The sequence below is a fragment of the Lotus japonicus genome, chromosome 4 (assembly GCF_012489685.1).
Source record: "Lotus japonicus ecotype B-129 chromosome 4, LjGifu_v1.2".
Classification (NCBI taxonomy): Eukaryota; Viridiplantae; Streptophyta; class Magnoliopsida; order Fabales; family Fabaceae; genus Lotus; species Lotus japonicus.
Window position 1 is genome coordinate 28,596,716 of NC_080044.1, and position 17,812 is coordinate 28,614,527.

General features: G+C 36.5%; 2 protein-coding genes across 2 annotated transcripts; one reads left to right on the forward strand and one right to left on the reverse strand.

Moving 5' to 3' along the window:
• Positions 1–915: 915 nt before the first annotated feature.
• LOC130714732 (uncharacterized) lies at positions 916–6,094 on the reverse strand. Its single transcript, XM_057564668.1, has 6 exons — positions 5,818–6,094; positions 5,681–5,722; positions 4,629–4,744; positions 2,085–2,190; positions 1,812–1,865; positions 916–1,364 (listed from the first exon to the last, which is right to left on the reverse strand). The coding sequence occupies exons 1-6, from the start codon at positions 6,043–6,045 to the stop codon at positions 1,206–1,208; spliced, it is 705 nt and encodes a 234-aa protein (XP_057420651.1). The 5' UTR covers positions 6,046–6,094; the 3' UTR covers positions 916–1,205.
• A 10,095-nt stretch (positions 6,095–16,189) lies between these two features.
• On the forward strand, positions 16,190–17,594 carry LOC130709957 (mitochondrial uncoupling protein 5-like). The gene has a single exon (XM_057559094.1). The coding sequence runs from the start codon at positions 16,410–16,412 to the stop codon at positions 17,340–17,342; it is 933 nt and encodes a 310-aa protein (XP_057415077.1). The 5' UTR covers positions 16,190–16,409; the 3' UTR covers positions 17,343–17,594.
• Positions 17,595–17,812: the final 218 nt, after the last annotated feature.

Sequence of the window (17,812 nt, forward strand, 5' to 3'; positions counted from 1 at the left end):
GCTTTCACCCACATTTTAGGAATACGTACCTTTGTGGTATACAGAGAATTTTTCAAAAAATTTGGAGAAGCATAGATACAAAATAAGTTATGGTTTTGAATGAGTTATGGTCTTGAATGAATGATGGAGGTCGTATGCAAGTTAAAAAGCAATTGCAGACTATCCGAATCCATTATGGGATTGAAGGATTGACTGAGGAAATTGCTAGCTTCTACTCCCTGACTGTGCTGATATGAGTAATTACACTGCCATAGACATTACTCATGTGCAGGAAAGTAGATGAAAAGAAACTGTTGATTTTCTTCACATTCAATGCTTCACACCCATGGCAAGAGTACCCGAAGATGATACTACTACACTTCATTATCTGATTTATCTCTCCTTAGCTTCATCAGATTGAAATAACACCATTGGATTTTCACTCATCTCCGACCTATCTTCGTTTGATGGTTTCACATTGACTTTCTCTCTAAAATCATTCTTAATGAGTTGTTGATTCTTTTTCTATCCCAGTAAAAGCTTCCTTGTTGATTCATTTCTATCCCAGTAACAAGTTTCATTTCAAACCTGGTAAATGAGATGTAAGATAGAACTCGGAAGTTGGAATCATCCATGATCCAATCTGCATACCTTCATTGAATGGATAAGTACTCTTGACTGCAATTGCATGATTCCATAATTATAAGGAATCCGATTGCAGTTTCTATTCCATCCTGTATTGTCCCAGCTGAATATTTTTAACCTTTCAGTCAATTATTTCATAGTCATAGTCATTCATTTATCCATTGATGTCACTTGATCCTTTTTATAAGCGACTGATAAATAGTAAATATGTCTGTCATTTCTTAATTCATATGAAGTTAAGATATAAGTTCCTAGTTGCTGCCATCAGAGTTATGCCAGACAAACATCGCAACAGTGCAAAACAAATGTATTATCTATAAAGATAACGATTTGTAAGAATTTCTACTGAATTTACAAAGTATAACAGATTTTCTAAATCACAAGTACTTTTCAAACCAGTCTTTTAACCAGTTAGGTTTGATATCTGGAAATTAGTCCTATCAGCAGAACAAATGTTGTGCAAAATCTTATTTATTGAGCCTGTACAAGTTTCATTCGCCACATCTCAAGATGAAGCTGTATCTACCATGCCTTAGAATATTTTTTATCCGAAAACTATAATCCAAATTGCATCTCAACTCTCAACGATTATAAAACTTCAATTCTCGGCTAACATTGGCTTTCAGTGCATCCTCCAATTTCTCAGCTTGGTCAAACTCAACTCTAAAAGTAACCATAGATATGCCATCTTTGCCCGTATCGTAATCCTGTTTGATGTCTTCGACATGAAAAGACTGCAGCTGAAAATGACATTAGCAATGAACATAAGATGCAGATACACTTAGAACCAGGCTTGTTAATAGCGTGTTATAGCGGCATAATAGTGCTATAGCATAGCACCCTGGGGGTTTACCGCTACTCCATTATTCACCCCTATTTGCCGCTATTGTCCGCTATAGCACCGCAGTAGCGCTCGAAATAACATTTTTCGGGCTTGCCGCTACGCTATCCGCCATTAACAACCCTGCTTAGAACACACAACTGTATAGTTCAATTACAATAAAAGCAAGTGGTAATTATAATGGTGCAGCATAGTACACAGTAGACTCGTCCCTCACCATCTGAAATCGCCACTGCCACTAGAACCAGAACTAATGTACAATTCATTCAGTCGCAATGACTGATTATGGCAACTACTATGAATATCCAACCAATTTTTTCATCAATATACATCTGCAAGAACTAACCTGATGGTAGAGAACTCCAAGAAGGTTAAAGGGGACTTCTACACCCATTGGTACCTGCATTTTTCATAAGATTATTCATAAATTGATACACCATAAGACATTGATTTCAAGAATGAGATATGATATTTAAAAAAAAAAAAAGAGAGATGAGAAGAGAAAGTTGATGAAAATGGGATGAAAGAGAAAGTGTGTGTAGATATATAAAATTTGTTTCAAGAAAACCTATCAAGAAGAAAAAGACTTTGTGTAGCTAAAACACAGGCTAAGAGCCACCTTTGTTTTGACAAGGCAAGTCGGAGCATTCCTCAGGCATTCTGATGCAACTCCTCCATAAGCCCTGACCAAGCCCCCTGTTCCCAATTTGATACCTCCAAAATGCCTGCAATTTTTTATAGATCAAAATACAATTATATTCCTAACCAAATACCAAAATGAAATAGCTTAATGCTTGATGCACACAAGACAATCCATAAGCACATGCACAATTGCACACATGAAAATCCATAAGCACATGCTGTAGTTAGTCTAAGGACTTTGTCAAGGGAGAAAAGAAATAGTAAATATTAAATGGATGTACACCAATTGAACTCATTGATTCAAAGTAATTGAAATTTAGGCTAGGCTTAAATATGTTTGTAGTCCTTTAAAGTAATCTGCTTTTGGTTTTAGTCCCTCTAAAATACTTTTTGTATGTTTATCATCCTCACTTTACATGGCTATTGCTCCCTATTGTCAAATGAGATATTTTAACTAATGATGTGGCAAACAGAGTGCGACACTGACACATGGCACCGCCTTAATGATGTGGAAAATTTTATTCCACATCAGTTGACAATAAGGATAGCAAATAGATTGCACGTGTCTCAGGGTATTTCTTGTTCCCAAAAAACCGGGACATACCCATGTTCACCATTGTAAGGCGCGATCCATTAAGGCGGAAGATGTTGATGAACAGTTTACCACTCTTAGTAATTAGGGAATGAAAATTTGAGGCAACAAGATGACATCACGCAGAAGTCACCAGTGTTAGGGCACAAAGGTGAAAAAGAGACAACAAAGCAAAGAAAGAGTACAATCAATATTCTGGTTTTCGTGCAGTATTTCAATTTTTAGTATTCTGGTTTTGATTTTGCTGAGTGGGTTTTTGACAGGCTTAATGCTAGAACTAGGCTTTTTATTGAAAATTTACATGTTAGGCGCCAAGATAGAGTGAACAGAAATAACTGACTGACTGACAGTTAGTGATCCTGTGAGAATAAATAGGAGGTTATTACACCTCAGTTAGTAGTTTTTGGGAAGTTAGAGGTCAGGTGGAACTGATCATTGGGAATCAGTTGAGTGAGACTCTCTTCTCAGAGCTTGAAATTATTTCTCTCAATAATAATATGTTCTCTGTTTCGGAATCACTTTGACTCTGAATAGTTTCTCTTCTACAATTCTGTATACATCTTGCCATTGGAGTACCAGTAGAAACAGTTTTGAAGTATTTGGATTTTCGTGCTATGAAGATTTGTGGCATGGCTATTGCCCTAGTGTTCCAACAGAAGAGTAAATTAGATATCAAAAGCAGCCATACTTGTTTACTTTTAGTGGAGTTCCAAAGTCTAAACTCGAAAGTTTTATTAGGGAATGACATATAATCCTAGATCGAAAAACTCAGTTTTAAATCTTATATCTAATTCAACTCAAGTAAATATAGGTGTTCAAAGCATAGACAATTTCCCTTTTTCCAGTTATAGGATAGCTGAAATTTCTTCTTAAATATTAGATCATAATATGTTTGAGAGAATTTATCAGAAGAAAGTGATCTAATCAATTAAATAAAACCATTATTAGTTTCAAGTAAACAGCATAACTCAATGTTGATTTGTCATATGATAAAAACATACTGAAAGGTAGACTATCTATTTGTGTTTCTGTCACATGACAATGATTAATCAACTTAACTTCTCATACAGAATCTAAGGTGTCTACAATATCATGGTGAAATAACCCAACCTCTAGTTCTCTTTTCACACTGGACGAATTTAGAGCTCATTGATCCAAATTTCAAAGGTCCTTGCAAAACAGAGGAACCGGAAAAATGAAATCAAGGAGTCATTGCCTTTGGAGAATTTTCGCTGCAATGATATTTGGTTCATCCAATGACATAATTTCTTTAGAAAAACTAATTTTTTGCAATACTTAAATTTATCTGCATACTTTGCTATCATTCTTTAGTACTCAAGAGCTTAAAACTGCATGTTATTTGATTGATATGATCTTACAATCGTGTTATTTGGCTCTCTAAATACAGGATAGTGTTTATGCAGTAAAAAGATCAAAACACCTCATGTGTGCAAGTAAAAAAGTATTCCTATCAACGAGGACTACATTGTTGTCTCTCTGTTACCTTTGTGCCCTTACAACAGCGGCTTCTGCGTTTATATCCTTCTCACTGTTTCGTTAGCAGTTAGCAGCATTTTCCTCTTCAATTGATTGTGTCCTAGCAACATTGGATGTGGGTTATGTTATGATTTTTGGAAAGAAAGATTGTCCCATGTGCTGTTCATGTGTGCTAACATGGAGTAAGATGTGATGTGACCCATCATTATGTGCTTTCTTGATAATGTGGCACTCCATTTGACACATCATCACTTAACATATCTCATTTCTAATTTGGTTGACCGTGGAAAAAGTGAGGATGAAAAACATAAAAATTTTTTAGGGGCTATTTTCAAAAGTGAGTGCACCTTGAGGGATGAAAAATAGTTAAGCCTTGACATTATCATACTACATGTATGAGAAATATTAAAATAAGGTTGTGAGAGTAATAACCTGATTACAACCACCATTACTCTATCTATTCCTGAAGAAGCAATAGCAGAATATATTGGTTTCCCAGCCGTACCTGATGGTTCACCATCATCATTGGACCGGTATTGATCTCCCACCTATTATACAATATACAAAAGAAAAAAAGAACTAATGAATATAAGATGGAAAAGTGCACATGATTAGAACCGAATTATAGCACAATGCATTATAATGTTCTCTAGCTAGTGATGAAACAAATTAGAACCAGAGGTGTACAACCTCCAACAGTTTCCTGCACATGCGATTCCACTGAATGAACAAGGCAATTAATCAACCACCCTGAGGCAGAAGCAACTAACTATAGTTGCCACATTGATAGCTGAAACTTCAGTAAATGCTCAAGGGACACAAAAGTACTAATTTTTTTTTATAAGTAAAAAATTCATTGACAGGAAGTACAAGGGGCACTTCAACCCGTTACAAGACAGATACTAAACAGAACTAGTAAGGACCAGCTAATTGCCACAAATGCAGCAAAGCTGAAACTAAGAAGCATCCTTCAACCACATCCCAACATGAACAAGCTCATACGATACAAGGTCCCAACCCGCCTAAATAACAAGAATCTAACACCACCTACTGGAATTACATGATAAACAAAGCTTCTGTCACTGATTAAAAAGGATGCAGCCAATAAAATCAAGCTGAAACCAAGTATAGCTCCGAAACTGAAAATAGACAGCAACAATCTAAAACTAACCCAAGCTCATTCAATTCCTCCAATTCACAGATGAGTGTTAGAACTTAGAATACAATAGAATATTAGGTTATAATATTCTTTATTTATTTACATATGCTTGTAATCAGGTTTAGATTCTATTGTTTAGTCAACTCTCACTTGTATAAATACGTTGTCAAGTATCAATAATAATCACGGAATACAATTCCTTCATAGACACATTTCTGGTCGGACTCTAACAATGAGAACGAAACAACTGTCCCTCCGAGACTGAAACCTACTAATGCTATTGTACTCATTTAGTGAAAAATTCATATGAAAGGCATTATGATACCTTATAAGCCCAGCAATTGTGAGTAGCGCGTGGATCCCGGACCTAATTAATTAACAACGAAATGGAAAAAATATCAATAAATGGAAGGCGATTGAGAGTTAATATGAAGAGAAGAAGAAATGGAGAAAGAATCGAACCTGGGAAAGGAAAGACATGGCGGATTTGTCATCGAAGATGGGGCCAGCAATGGCGATGAACTTGCTCTTCTTGATCTCTTTCTCGAAGGAGACTCGTTCTTGGATTGTGGTGAATGCCCCTGAATTGCTGGTGCTGGCCATCGTGACTTTCTTGGCCTTGGCGATGGCGGAGAATGAAGCAGCGTATATACGGTGCTGATAACTGGGTATTGTTGCCGCGACAAGCATCTCCACTCCTCCTCAAATATTAGTGGTGTTCGTTTATCGTTTATTTATTTATGTTGGTGTTAGCCTGAAAATTTACAAAATTACTACTTATGGCACAAAGAATTTACATTTTTGAAGAGTTTGGGAGAGTTTTTTTTTTTTTTGAAAGTTTGGGAGAGTTGAATGTTTGAGAGAATATTTTAGATTTTGGTCCCCAACTATTGTCTTCCTGCGAAAATTGTCCTTAAACTTCAAAATTAGCAAAAAAACATCCTCCAACTATACATGTCGTTGCACTTTTGGTCCGTCGTTTGCCTTCTGTGAGAAAACTAACGTGAGAAGCTGATGTGGCTCCCTCACGTGTGTCTCACGTGACTTTCTTCAAAGAGCTTAATGACTGGACAAATCACATGCTTCTCACGTGACTCTAAAACGGGGTAATGGTGAAGAAGACGATGGAGGAGGGAGATGGCAGTTTGAGCCTTTTAGAGTCACGTGAGAAGCATGTGACTTGTCCAGTCATCAAGCTCTCTGAAGAAAGTCACGTGAGACACGCGTGAGGGAGTCACATCAGCTTCTCACGTTAGTTTTCTCACGGAAGGCAAACGGCAGGCCAAAAGTGCAACAGCATGTATAGTTGGAGGACGTTTTTTGCTAATTTTGAAGTTTATGGACGATTTTCACAAGAAGGCAATAGTTGGGGGACCAAAAATGCAATTAAGCCTTAGATTTTTGATACAGGGTTGTATAAAGTGATAAAAGATACCAAACTATAAAAAACTATAAAGTTGTGTACACTAAACTAATCGAACTTCTTACTTGAGGATGTAAAAATAAAAATAAAAGAGAAGTTGATTGATTGTTGGATTGGGATTCAATTGCAATAAAATAAAAGTAAGTAAATAACATCACCGATGTGAAATTAATGTAAAAACGCATTAGAGACCCTGATTTCATGAACTCATCCCCCTATTTATCTTCGTAGTTAGTTATAAATATGAATTCAATTTGTTATATCAAGGTGTTAAACCTAGATGTTCACTTAACTAAGAGTCTATTCTAGCTAATTAGTGGTAACTAATTCCTTAGTATTAATCCTAATTAACCTAATATTAAGTTCAATTTCAAGAAAACACAATCAATTTGTTACCCTTATTCCTAAGGTACAACCTAATTCCTCCTCAATTCCTAAAATCTACCAATTTCTCAATTGAATAGAGATTAGCAAAATAATCCACTTGCAATTAGATTTAGATAAAACATAGAAGGAATTCATGAACGGGAAAAAAACAATCCATAATTATAACTGAGAATACATTCAACACATAGTTTTAGAGAAAACTAGATCAATCCCTAATCCTAGGAGAGTTTAGCCAGACATAATTACAGAGAGAATACAAGAAATAAGTTCAAATCTATGATTCTTGTTCAAAAATTCTTATTCTCCCTTCAATACACCAAAATCGCAAGTCTTCTATCTTGATTAAATGGTAAAAAGTGATAGAAAAGAACCTAATTTACAAGATTAAAAAGACACGCAATGCTCATGCACTACAACCTAGCACATAAGCATTGGGCTCCAGTGGTGTGGCGCATCAGTGCTGCCTCCCAATGCATATGCCTTGGCGGGTCAGTGGGCTAGCACATGAGTGTTGCCCTCCCAACGCATATACAATGTGTCATATGATCTTTAGACTTGTTTTTTTCTTTCTCTTATTCTCTTCATTTCTACAACGGCTTGAGTAGTCTTCTTCATCTTATCAACCTCTTGAGTCATCTTCAGAATCTTCTAGTCCTTCCATGATCTTGAGTATCCCACCTTCACACGTTCAACTAAAACACCCATTATAGTTGACCACAATAAATACCACATAAATAGAAAATTAAGACTAAAAATGACCAAAAATACTAGAAAAGTAGTGAAAACACAAAATAAGGTGCAAATGTATGGAACACGATAAAAAGACTCAAAACACTATATAAGACTCTATAAACACAAGAGAAGTACAAAGAAAAACATAGAAAAAACTAATGAACCCTAGGGTCATCAATATGAGAGTTTAGATTTTAGATCAGTTGAATGCTTAGTGAATATTTTGAATGTTAGACTTCATATTTTAGAGGTCAGTATTTATAGTGGTTGTGGGTGCCTTGGGCTTAAGGAGTGGCAGTGGTTGAAGGCTTGTGGAATGTTGGATTGCCAAGCGTGCTCAGTGTAACGCCCCGAATTTCAGGGGTTACAGTAACAATCTGATAAAATAAATATGCGATGTTTTCCAAAAGGATATATAAACACGAGTATATTTTTTCTTTTCGAAGTATTTCCAAAACATGTCATGCATACTCCCAACTGTAAATAAATTTACATCAAACCTTGAACAAGGCTAGTATCCGAAACCCCAAATATAAATTTCAAAAAAATATTATGCAAGCTTAAACCAATAACGGTAAGCTCTCTAACCCAAGGCTCTTGCCCTACACCCGACTCTATTCTTCGAATCATTCATAGTTCTTCAAGTTCTTCACTCCGACTCGTACGAAGGTCAAGCTCCATCGAAGATTCTCCATCGCCTAATAGCGTTAAGCGCCCAAACAACAAGTAGCAAATAGAAAGGGTTAACTCCATACAACTACCACGTATAAAAGAGAAAAGCATGTTATTCAAATTTATTTGCATAACATGATAAATAAATTAGCAACTTAATTCAAATTAGATGACAACTCATCCAACAATATGAAATCAAATTACCTATCAACGAAATCGTAAATAGGGATTTAAAACATATATCAATGACTTCACAACATATAACCACAAATAGATAAGCTAACAATATAATCCAAGACAGATATCAATAGAAGCAACAACATAGAATTAAACCAGATATAAACAACCTCAACAATATAGAATCAAATCATATGACAATAACCTCAAATCAGATATCAACAACCCTAAAAATATAACATCAAATCAGATATCAACAACTTCAACAATATAACATCAAATCAGATATCAACAACCTTAAAAATATAACATCAATCAGATATCAACAACTTCAACAATATACACCAAATCAGATATCAACAATCCTCAACAACATAACATCAAATCAGATATCAACAACCTTAACAATATAACATCAAATCAGCTATCAACCAAAACATCAGAAGCAAATATTATTGCCCTATAATGCAACTATATGCTGCAACCAAAATGGATCGATCAATAATGTCTCGCAAGACGGGACAGAGCGAGGAACAGACTCCCCTGAACTATCACCAAATAGCGCCCATGAAAGACGGGACAGACGAAGAACGGACTCCCCTGAATGCCACTTAATAACGCCCATGAAAGACGGGACATTTATGTGAAGATATCCACTCCACTGCCACTTAATAACGCCCATGAAAGACGGGACAGACGGAGAACGGACTCCCCTGAATGTCACTTTATAACGCCTCGAAAGACAGGACAATCTCGTGGGACAAACCCACCTCATCGCCACTTCAAGCAAACCAAAACATCTCATCCAACTCAGTGGTCACTCAAACAACAATCTCAAATTCAATAATCAAATCAACAAAATCACATATTATTCATATTATCAACAAATATACGTCTCATCAAAATGAATACTAACTCAGCTCACTATTTCAACATAACAACAATCAAGGTATCAACAATAACCATGTCTTATCAACTAGAAAGCAGTAATGACAGAAACCAGTAAACGGCCGAAACCTCTCAGAAAACGGAGACACACGTCTCAATAAGTTCACTCGACCGAAGCATTCAGAAAACATTTAGCACAAGCCTCAGAAAACATTCAACATAAACAAACATACAACATTGCAAAACATGCAAATATTTCAATCAATTTTCAATCAAATTATACACATTCATCTCAAACGCATGCAGTGCGATAAAAGCATGCAAGACTCAAAGACGCGCTAAAACTGAGTTACCCTTACCTTAACCAATTTCCTTCCTAAACTGCAACTTCAATCCAATCACATCTTTGTTTTCCACGTCGGCTCGCTTCATTCTATTCTTTAGCTTCGCCGCGAGGCGCTTTCGTCCTTCGTACCCATAAAAATGAGGAGATAAAGATGGTGAGGTGGTGTTGTGCTGGACAAGAAGATGAATTGATGATGACGTTGAATGAGAAGTTCTGGTGAGGCTACGTAGAGATGAAAATGGAATTTGATGAAGAAAGTAGTATGTGCTGCCACAAAGAAACATTAAAAAGAATGAGAGGGACCATGGTGTGCGTGTGTTTATGGATCATGCCAAGGGGAAGAAAATGGTGCTGGTTATGAATATGAGGTGAAGTAAACGTTGATGGTGATATGAATGGAGAGAAAGGCATGGTGTGGGTTGCTGCCAGAGAAAGAAAATGTGAAGAAAATATGGAGAAGGACAAATGAAATGGGTATGCAGCAAAAGAAAGAAAAAAACGTGAAGGAAGAAAGAAATGAGAGTGAACCGAGGATGAGGTGGACGGAGGGATTAGGATGGTGAGATATTTGTTGAAGATATTTTCAGAAGATATTTTTAAAATTGGTACGAATTAATTTAGACACCGAATGATTTAACTCATAGAGTTAAGAGAAAAATATAAGAGTGATATATTATTATATCAAAAATTATGATGAACTCTATGAAATGATAAAATATAAATTTGAATCACTTTGAGCAAAATAAAATGATTCATGAACCAAGAAATGAGTAGAAACAGAGTTAAAGAATAATTGTGAGACAATTAGAACAAATATGACGTCGTCATATTATGCGTCTAAGCTAAGTATGAATTATAGGAAAATGACAATAGTAATTATTATCATTTGAGGAGAAAATATTTTGGAAACGACCTGCTCCAAAATCTGACACAAAACTGATTAAGGAAATATTCTCCGGATGAGAAAACTTCATTCACGGAAAAGATTTATAGAGATGAAAGGATTAAAACAACGCGGACAAAAACTCTGAAAGGAGCTTCGAACACGGTTCAGGGTCTCGCTTAAGTCCCTGCGGAGATAAAGTCTAACTTTATCGGATTTCCGGAAAGCGAAACCTATCGATCTTACAGTCAAAAGTTTCGTAATGGAACACTTGCCATAAACAAACATAAAAAAAATAGAATATAAACACTCAATTAAATTAATAAATCGAAAATAAATCAATAATCTATTTATTTAATTCAGGGTCTTACACTCAGCGTGCGATATAGGTCAACCACGGCGTTTGCAGAGCTATGAGTGGTTGCAAGAGGTTGCTTTCATGACCTTAAAAGCCTGCCACCAATCCTGAGCTCAGCAAGTCAGGCGTCGCGACATCTACGATCGGAGTAACCGATCGGTCGGATATGGATTGTGACTCGTTCCTCAGAGTGTCCTATTAGACTGGCCAAGGCCAGGTTTCGTCGTAGGATTGTCCCATAAAAGTAGTCTCTCATCTCTGGCCTCAAGCTTACTAAGGCCGAGCTAGATGGTGGGATCGTCCTGTAACATTAGTCCCTCAGCTATGGCCTCGAGCTTAATGAGATCGAGCTAGATGGCATTCTGATAGACTTGCAATGTCCCTATTGCGTTTAGTTACATTAAGTAATTGCGCGTCATGAGGCACGTCATTTGATACCGCGATGGTCGGTCTTCCAAGTAACGTTGGATATAACACGTCACTTTAGGGCGCGCCGGTTGGAGTTCGGAGGTTTTCTAGTTTAAACGTGTCTCAAGATGCGTCGTTTAGTCTTCGTGGTTATCCCAAGGTCGCGTCGTTCAAGCTTCTAGGGTTTGAAATTTCGCTTTGTCTTCTGCGCTAACATAAAGAGAAAAAATTCCTCGGTCTTTGTCCTATAAAAGGGGATGGACCCCTCGTGAGGTTCATTTGCCATATTCGATGGCGATTTTCGACACGACCGAAGTGATTACCGGCACAGAGAAGGAGATTTGTGGTTTGGTAAAGGCGACTTCCAACGTAGATGGGGCGATTTCCAGTGGGTTTGTCGGCCTACTTCGATCCTTTATCTTTCCAGAAAGGTACATGCTGGTTATTTCTCTTTAACCTTTTCTTTTTCCGTATGTGCAACTTCATCGACCTAAGCGACTACTCGTCGGGTGATGACGAAAACCCAATGAGGACCACGTCACATGGTGGCAGCCAATCGCAGAAGGAGCCGACTTGAGAATGTTTCGAGACCAAACTACATCGGTATGCCGAGGTGGTGACTAGTATTAAGAATCCCGATGTAAGGGGGATCCTAGCAGTTGGGCTAGTCTATGCGCTCGAGTTTTCGGCCGAACCTGTGTTAACTTCTAACATTAGTTACCCTTCTGTAGATTGTGTCAGGACCATCTTCGTGTTTCGAAGAAATGCTCCTATAAGAAGGCTTATGTGATTGTGCTTCATTAGATTTCACCGTATGAAGAAAAATTTGCTTGGATGACCGAGGAGGTCAAGCAGACTCCCATCACGCTCGGTAGGGAACAGGTTGAAAGTCTTGAATCCCACCTGGGGATGTTGGAGGACTTGGAATATGAGGTGATGGCCCCCTTCCAAACAAGTGGGTTTGCAGTATTTCCTCCTCGAGTTTCTTTATGTACGAGATGGTGGTGAAGAAACTCTGAGTGACGTCCTAACTATTTTCGGGTGAACATGCATATACTTGAGGCTTTGAGGCCTTGTGTGCCCTGATGAATCAGTCGAACCCTTCTTTGGATCTTTTCTTAAACTTATTTCATGTATCTCAGGTTCTTTACACTAGGGGAAGTCTTAGGTGAGTTTGCAAAGGATCAAGAATTTCAATTTTCTGAAAGCCTTCACCCACTATTACAAGGGCTTTAAGCATTTATTCTTTCGTTACGCCTTGGCCAATAACGACGTACAAACTTGGTGGAAGGTTGAGAAAGAAGGTGAGTTGGTGGATAGGTTCCCAATGACTTGGACAAGGGAAAATTACGACGTCGAGCCCAATCATTTATTGGTCCCCGACTTGAATATCTCTCTCGAGGACTTAGAATTTAAAGGCATCCTCAGGTCATGTGTCCGAAAGAATAAGGACCAGTCGTTTCTTTTTCACTTTCGAGTATTACTTTTGGAAAGTTCAGACGATGTGATGGCTAGCATAGGTACCGGTCATCGGGGCATTATTCCCTTTCCGGTTGGTTCTTTTAATTATTATCACGTGCGATAGTAACTCAGTTTCTTTTATTGCAATTGAGATGGGACCTCTCGGGAGTGTTTTGAAAGTGGTACGTTGGATGCTTCTCCCAAGGTTGGGGAAGGATTTCATCTAGAGGTTGAGGTCGATGGTGAGGAGCTTCCATTTTTGATGCAATCAGTTTGGTTCTCAAAGGCCTGCAACGATGTGGGCATCAGGATCAGCTGCTTCTGTTTGCTATACTAGGGAAGATGAGAAGTATTGTGTTGACTCGACACGGATCAACTCTCTTGAAAGTTGTTGTTCGCCGCTCGACACAGAACCTGTCAAGCATGCTTCATTTTATGCAGAATGCCATTCCTCAATTCCGCAGACGTTCGGGCAGGATGAACCTGGTTGAGGCCGAAGTTGCAAAGTTACAGCTCGAGGCTCAGAACCAAGCCATGTTGGCTGCCGAAGCTACATTTGTTGCCAGTGAGAACGTCGAAAAGTTTCAAAATGCGTCGACGAAGCTTGAGGTGCTTGCAAAGAAGGTTGCGGACTCGAAATTCGATGAGTGAAACGATGAACTTATCCTCGCGCTACCACGATAGTGCTCAGCATGCGACGCAGGTCAACTACGGCGCTGCAGGCTACTTTGTCGCGGGTGGTTACGAGAGGTCGCTTTCGTGACGTCAAAAGTCTGCCACCACTCTTGAGCTCAGCAAGGCAGGCATCGTGACATGTCAGGTCAGGGTAACCGATAGGTCGGATAAGGATTATGACTCGCTCCTCGGAGTGTCCTATCGATTTGCTGAAGCTACATATGTTAAAAAATACTTTATGTAAAATGATCTCATATAATTATGTTAGATTAAAGAATTTATACTTGTAAATTTATTTTTCTTCTATATAATAATAGAAATAAATCATATAAAATATATTAATGTTAGATAAATAAAAAATATATATATGGTAAGTAATATGAATATATTATTAAAAATGCATGGTTACTAAGTTAAATATGTGTTTTGAATGATTTGTTTGTGGCCTATTGGCACAATGCTTTTTGAAGCTGCAAGGTCCAAGGTTCAAATTGGAATAGTGACAAAATTTGTTTTAATGATGACCGGCCGATTTTGACCTTTTTTTTTTTTATTATTGACAGGTTCACCGGTCCAACTTCCAGTTCAATAATTGTCCGGTTCATTTGTGAGGGTTATTAACCAACACAAAGTGTTGTGGGGTTAAAAATATTGACAAATAGGTATCTATTAGATATGTACTACCAAAGTATATGTATACTTTATGTAAAAAAAAGTATATGTTTACGTATCATTACTCTAAAGCATTTAAAAAAAAATCAATACTCTCTAAAGAATATTCAAATAATCAATCATTATCATCAATATATAAGCAAAATTGACTTTATCCATACATTAATAACAATATTAATTAGTTTTTAAAAATAATTATATTAATAACTAATTGTTAATTTTTTTCAGTTTTTCATATTTTAAAATAAAAACTATCATTATTAAATTGCACAACTTGAGTAGTTTTTTAAAATAACAATTAAAAGTGAAATTGACTTTCATTGATTAAAATATTAATTATCTATAAATAAAATTTTACACTATTCATTATATTAATTAATAATTATACAAAATCAATTTCTAACATATAAAATTAAATATTAGTATTATAAATTTTTTAAATATTAATCGCAACTTTTGGAAAAATTTAAATCATAATAATAATGATAATAAGTGATATACACAAATAAGAAAAATTTACTTGATCCATACATTAGAAACAATATTAATTAGTTTTTAATAATCATTATATTAATAATTTTTTTTTGGTACAATTATATTAATAAATAATTGTAAATATTTTCAGTTTTTCATATTTCAGTTTTTCATATTTAAAAATAGAAAAACTGTCAATATTTAAATTCCAAAACTTGAGAAAATTTTAAAAATAATAATGACAATAATAACTATTTATAAATAAAATTTAATACTATTCATTATATTAATTAATAATTATAAAAAAATCAATGTCTCATATTGAAAATTAAAAAATAGTATTATTTAAATTTTAGTTATTTATCACAACTTTTGGAAAAAATTTATATCATAATAATAATGAAATAATAATAATAATAATGATAAATAAAATTGACTTTTTTTTTACAGTCATAAATAAAATTGACTTGACCTTTATATTAATTATAATATTAATTAGTAGTTAATAACCTTTTTTATTTTTAACTAATTTGAGATCTTTTAAATTTATCATATATTAACGTTAAGATTAATATTAATTTAGTTTGAATTATTAGTCAATAATCGAGAAAATAAATTAAGATTAAAATCAATGCTATTAATTGTATTAACTATTAATTATCAACTTTTTTTTCCTAAATAATTTTATTAATTATTAAATACAATATTAATTTTCCAGAATTACTTAAATGGTAATTATTAAATTTAAATTATTAATTTAATTTGAATAATATTATATTATATATTTACATGAATAGAACTCTATTAATATTTACTGAAATGTCTCAATAAAATTACTTTTTATTTTATAGTTAATAATATTTTAATATTTACTTCTTTATATTTTTATAAATATATTTAGTTACTTTTTTTTTACAATTAATATTTAAAAAAAAATGTTGAAAATAATTTTTTTTGAAAGTGGAAAATAAATTGATATAACGCATGAGAATTATATCACATAGAAAAAATAAGGGAAAATACATCATGTGTTATTCAAATGTAATTAATAGCATTTTAATATCTATCAAAAAATAGCATTTTAATAGTCGAGAATAGATCAAAACTATTGGAGGGCCTACACAAGCGCGTTTATTAATTGGGGGAAATTTGAGAAGATTTTGACTATTTTATGCTGCTTTCTATGATGCTCATATCGTAAACTTCCATTATTGTTCTTTCTTTCAAAACACTTTACTATAAATTCCCTTCCCCTATTCAAAGAAATCCATTTTTTATTTTATCCCTAAACAACATCTCATTCTTTCCACCAGCGTATGTCTCAACTCCTGTTCCATAGCCTTTGATCTCCATTCTCATGTCATGGTTTCTAGTGAGATGAACCCAAACCCCAATTGGTCATAATCATTGATTCAATTGATTGACATAATCAAATGCACCCCACATTCTCTTTTTGATTGATTGCATCAAAGTTGTAAACTTTTCCTCAAATCTCAAAATGGGTATCAAGGGTTTCGTCGAAGGAGGCATAGCATCCATGATTGCAGGGTGTTCCACACACCCTCTTGATCTCATCAAGGTCCGAATGCAGCTCCAAGGAGAGGCCCAATCCCAAAACCTCCGACCCTCTCTCGCTTTCAACCCAACCTCTACCCACCCACCACCACCGGCGGCGGCCAGGCCGGGTCCCATCGCCGTCGGCGTTAAGCTAGTCCAACAGGAAGGCTTCGCCGCACTATTCTCCGGCGTCTCCGCCACCGTTCTCCGCCAGCTCCTGTACTCCAGCACTCGCATGGGGCTCTACGACATGATGAAGAAGAAATGGTCCAATCCCAACGGCACCATGCCACTCACGAACAAGATCGCGGCGGGGCTGATAGCTGGCGGAATTGGCGCTGCCGTCGGGAACCCCGCCGACGTGGCAATGGTCCGAATGCAGGCCGACGGGAGGCTCCCACCGGCGCAGCGGCGGAACTACAAGTCCGTGGTCGACGCGATCACGAGGATGGTGAAGGACGAGGGCGTCACCAGCCTGTGGCGCGGCTCATCGCTCACGGTGAACCGCGCCATGCTGGTGACGGCGTCGCAGCTTGCTTCGTACGACCAGTTTAAAGAAATGATCTTGGAGAGGGGCTTGATGGGTGACGGGCTCGGGACTCACGTGACCGCGAGCTTCTCAGCAGGTTTTGTGGCGGCAGTTGCGTCGAACCCCGTGGACGTGATCAAGACGAGGGTGATGAACATGAAGGTGGAGCCAGGGGCGGCGCCACCGTACTCCGGTGCTATTGATTGCGCCTTGAAGACGGTGCGCGCGGAAGGTCCCATGGCTCTTTACAAGGGTTTTATTCCCACGATCTCGAGGCAGGGACCCTTCACGGTTGTGCTTTTCGTGACGTTGGAACAGGTTCGTAAGTTGCTTAAGGATTTCTAGAGTTTCTGAGGCGTATGCAGGTTCAAAGTGCTGATATACTAAGGAGGCAAAGTTGTTTGTTTTTTAGGGCATTCTTGGAAATTAGAATGACAAATAGACTTGCATATTTTGATTTTTCTAGTGGGTGCCATGGTGGCAATGTTTCAAAGGCTTCTTAGGAAATGTTATATTTTTTTTCCTTCACTAAGTTTTTATCTTAGGTTTTTCTGGTGATTGAATTGTTTCCTCTATTTAATGAAAGAATTGTTCTCATGTAGTTTTTCTCATGCAATAAAATCTTTTGTTGTCAAAAACATATCATTCTTTTAGATAGTTTGATGTGTGATATTTGAGCCATACTTGAATTGTTTAGTTCAGATATGCCAATTTATTTGGCATGATTTAACTATTAGCATTTGTGATTGAGAAATTAGAATGCAGTTGTGGTATTCTTTAGTTGATGGCATCTTTTGTGAAATTCTAGATCCCTT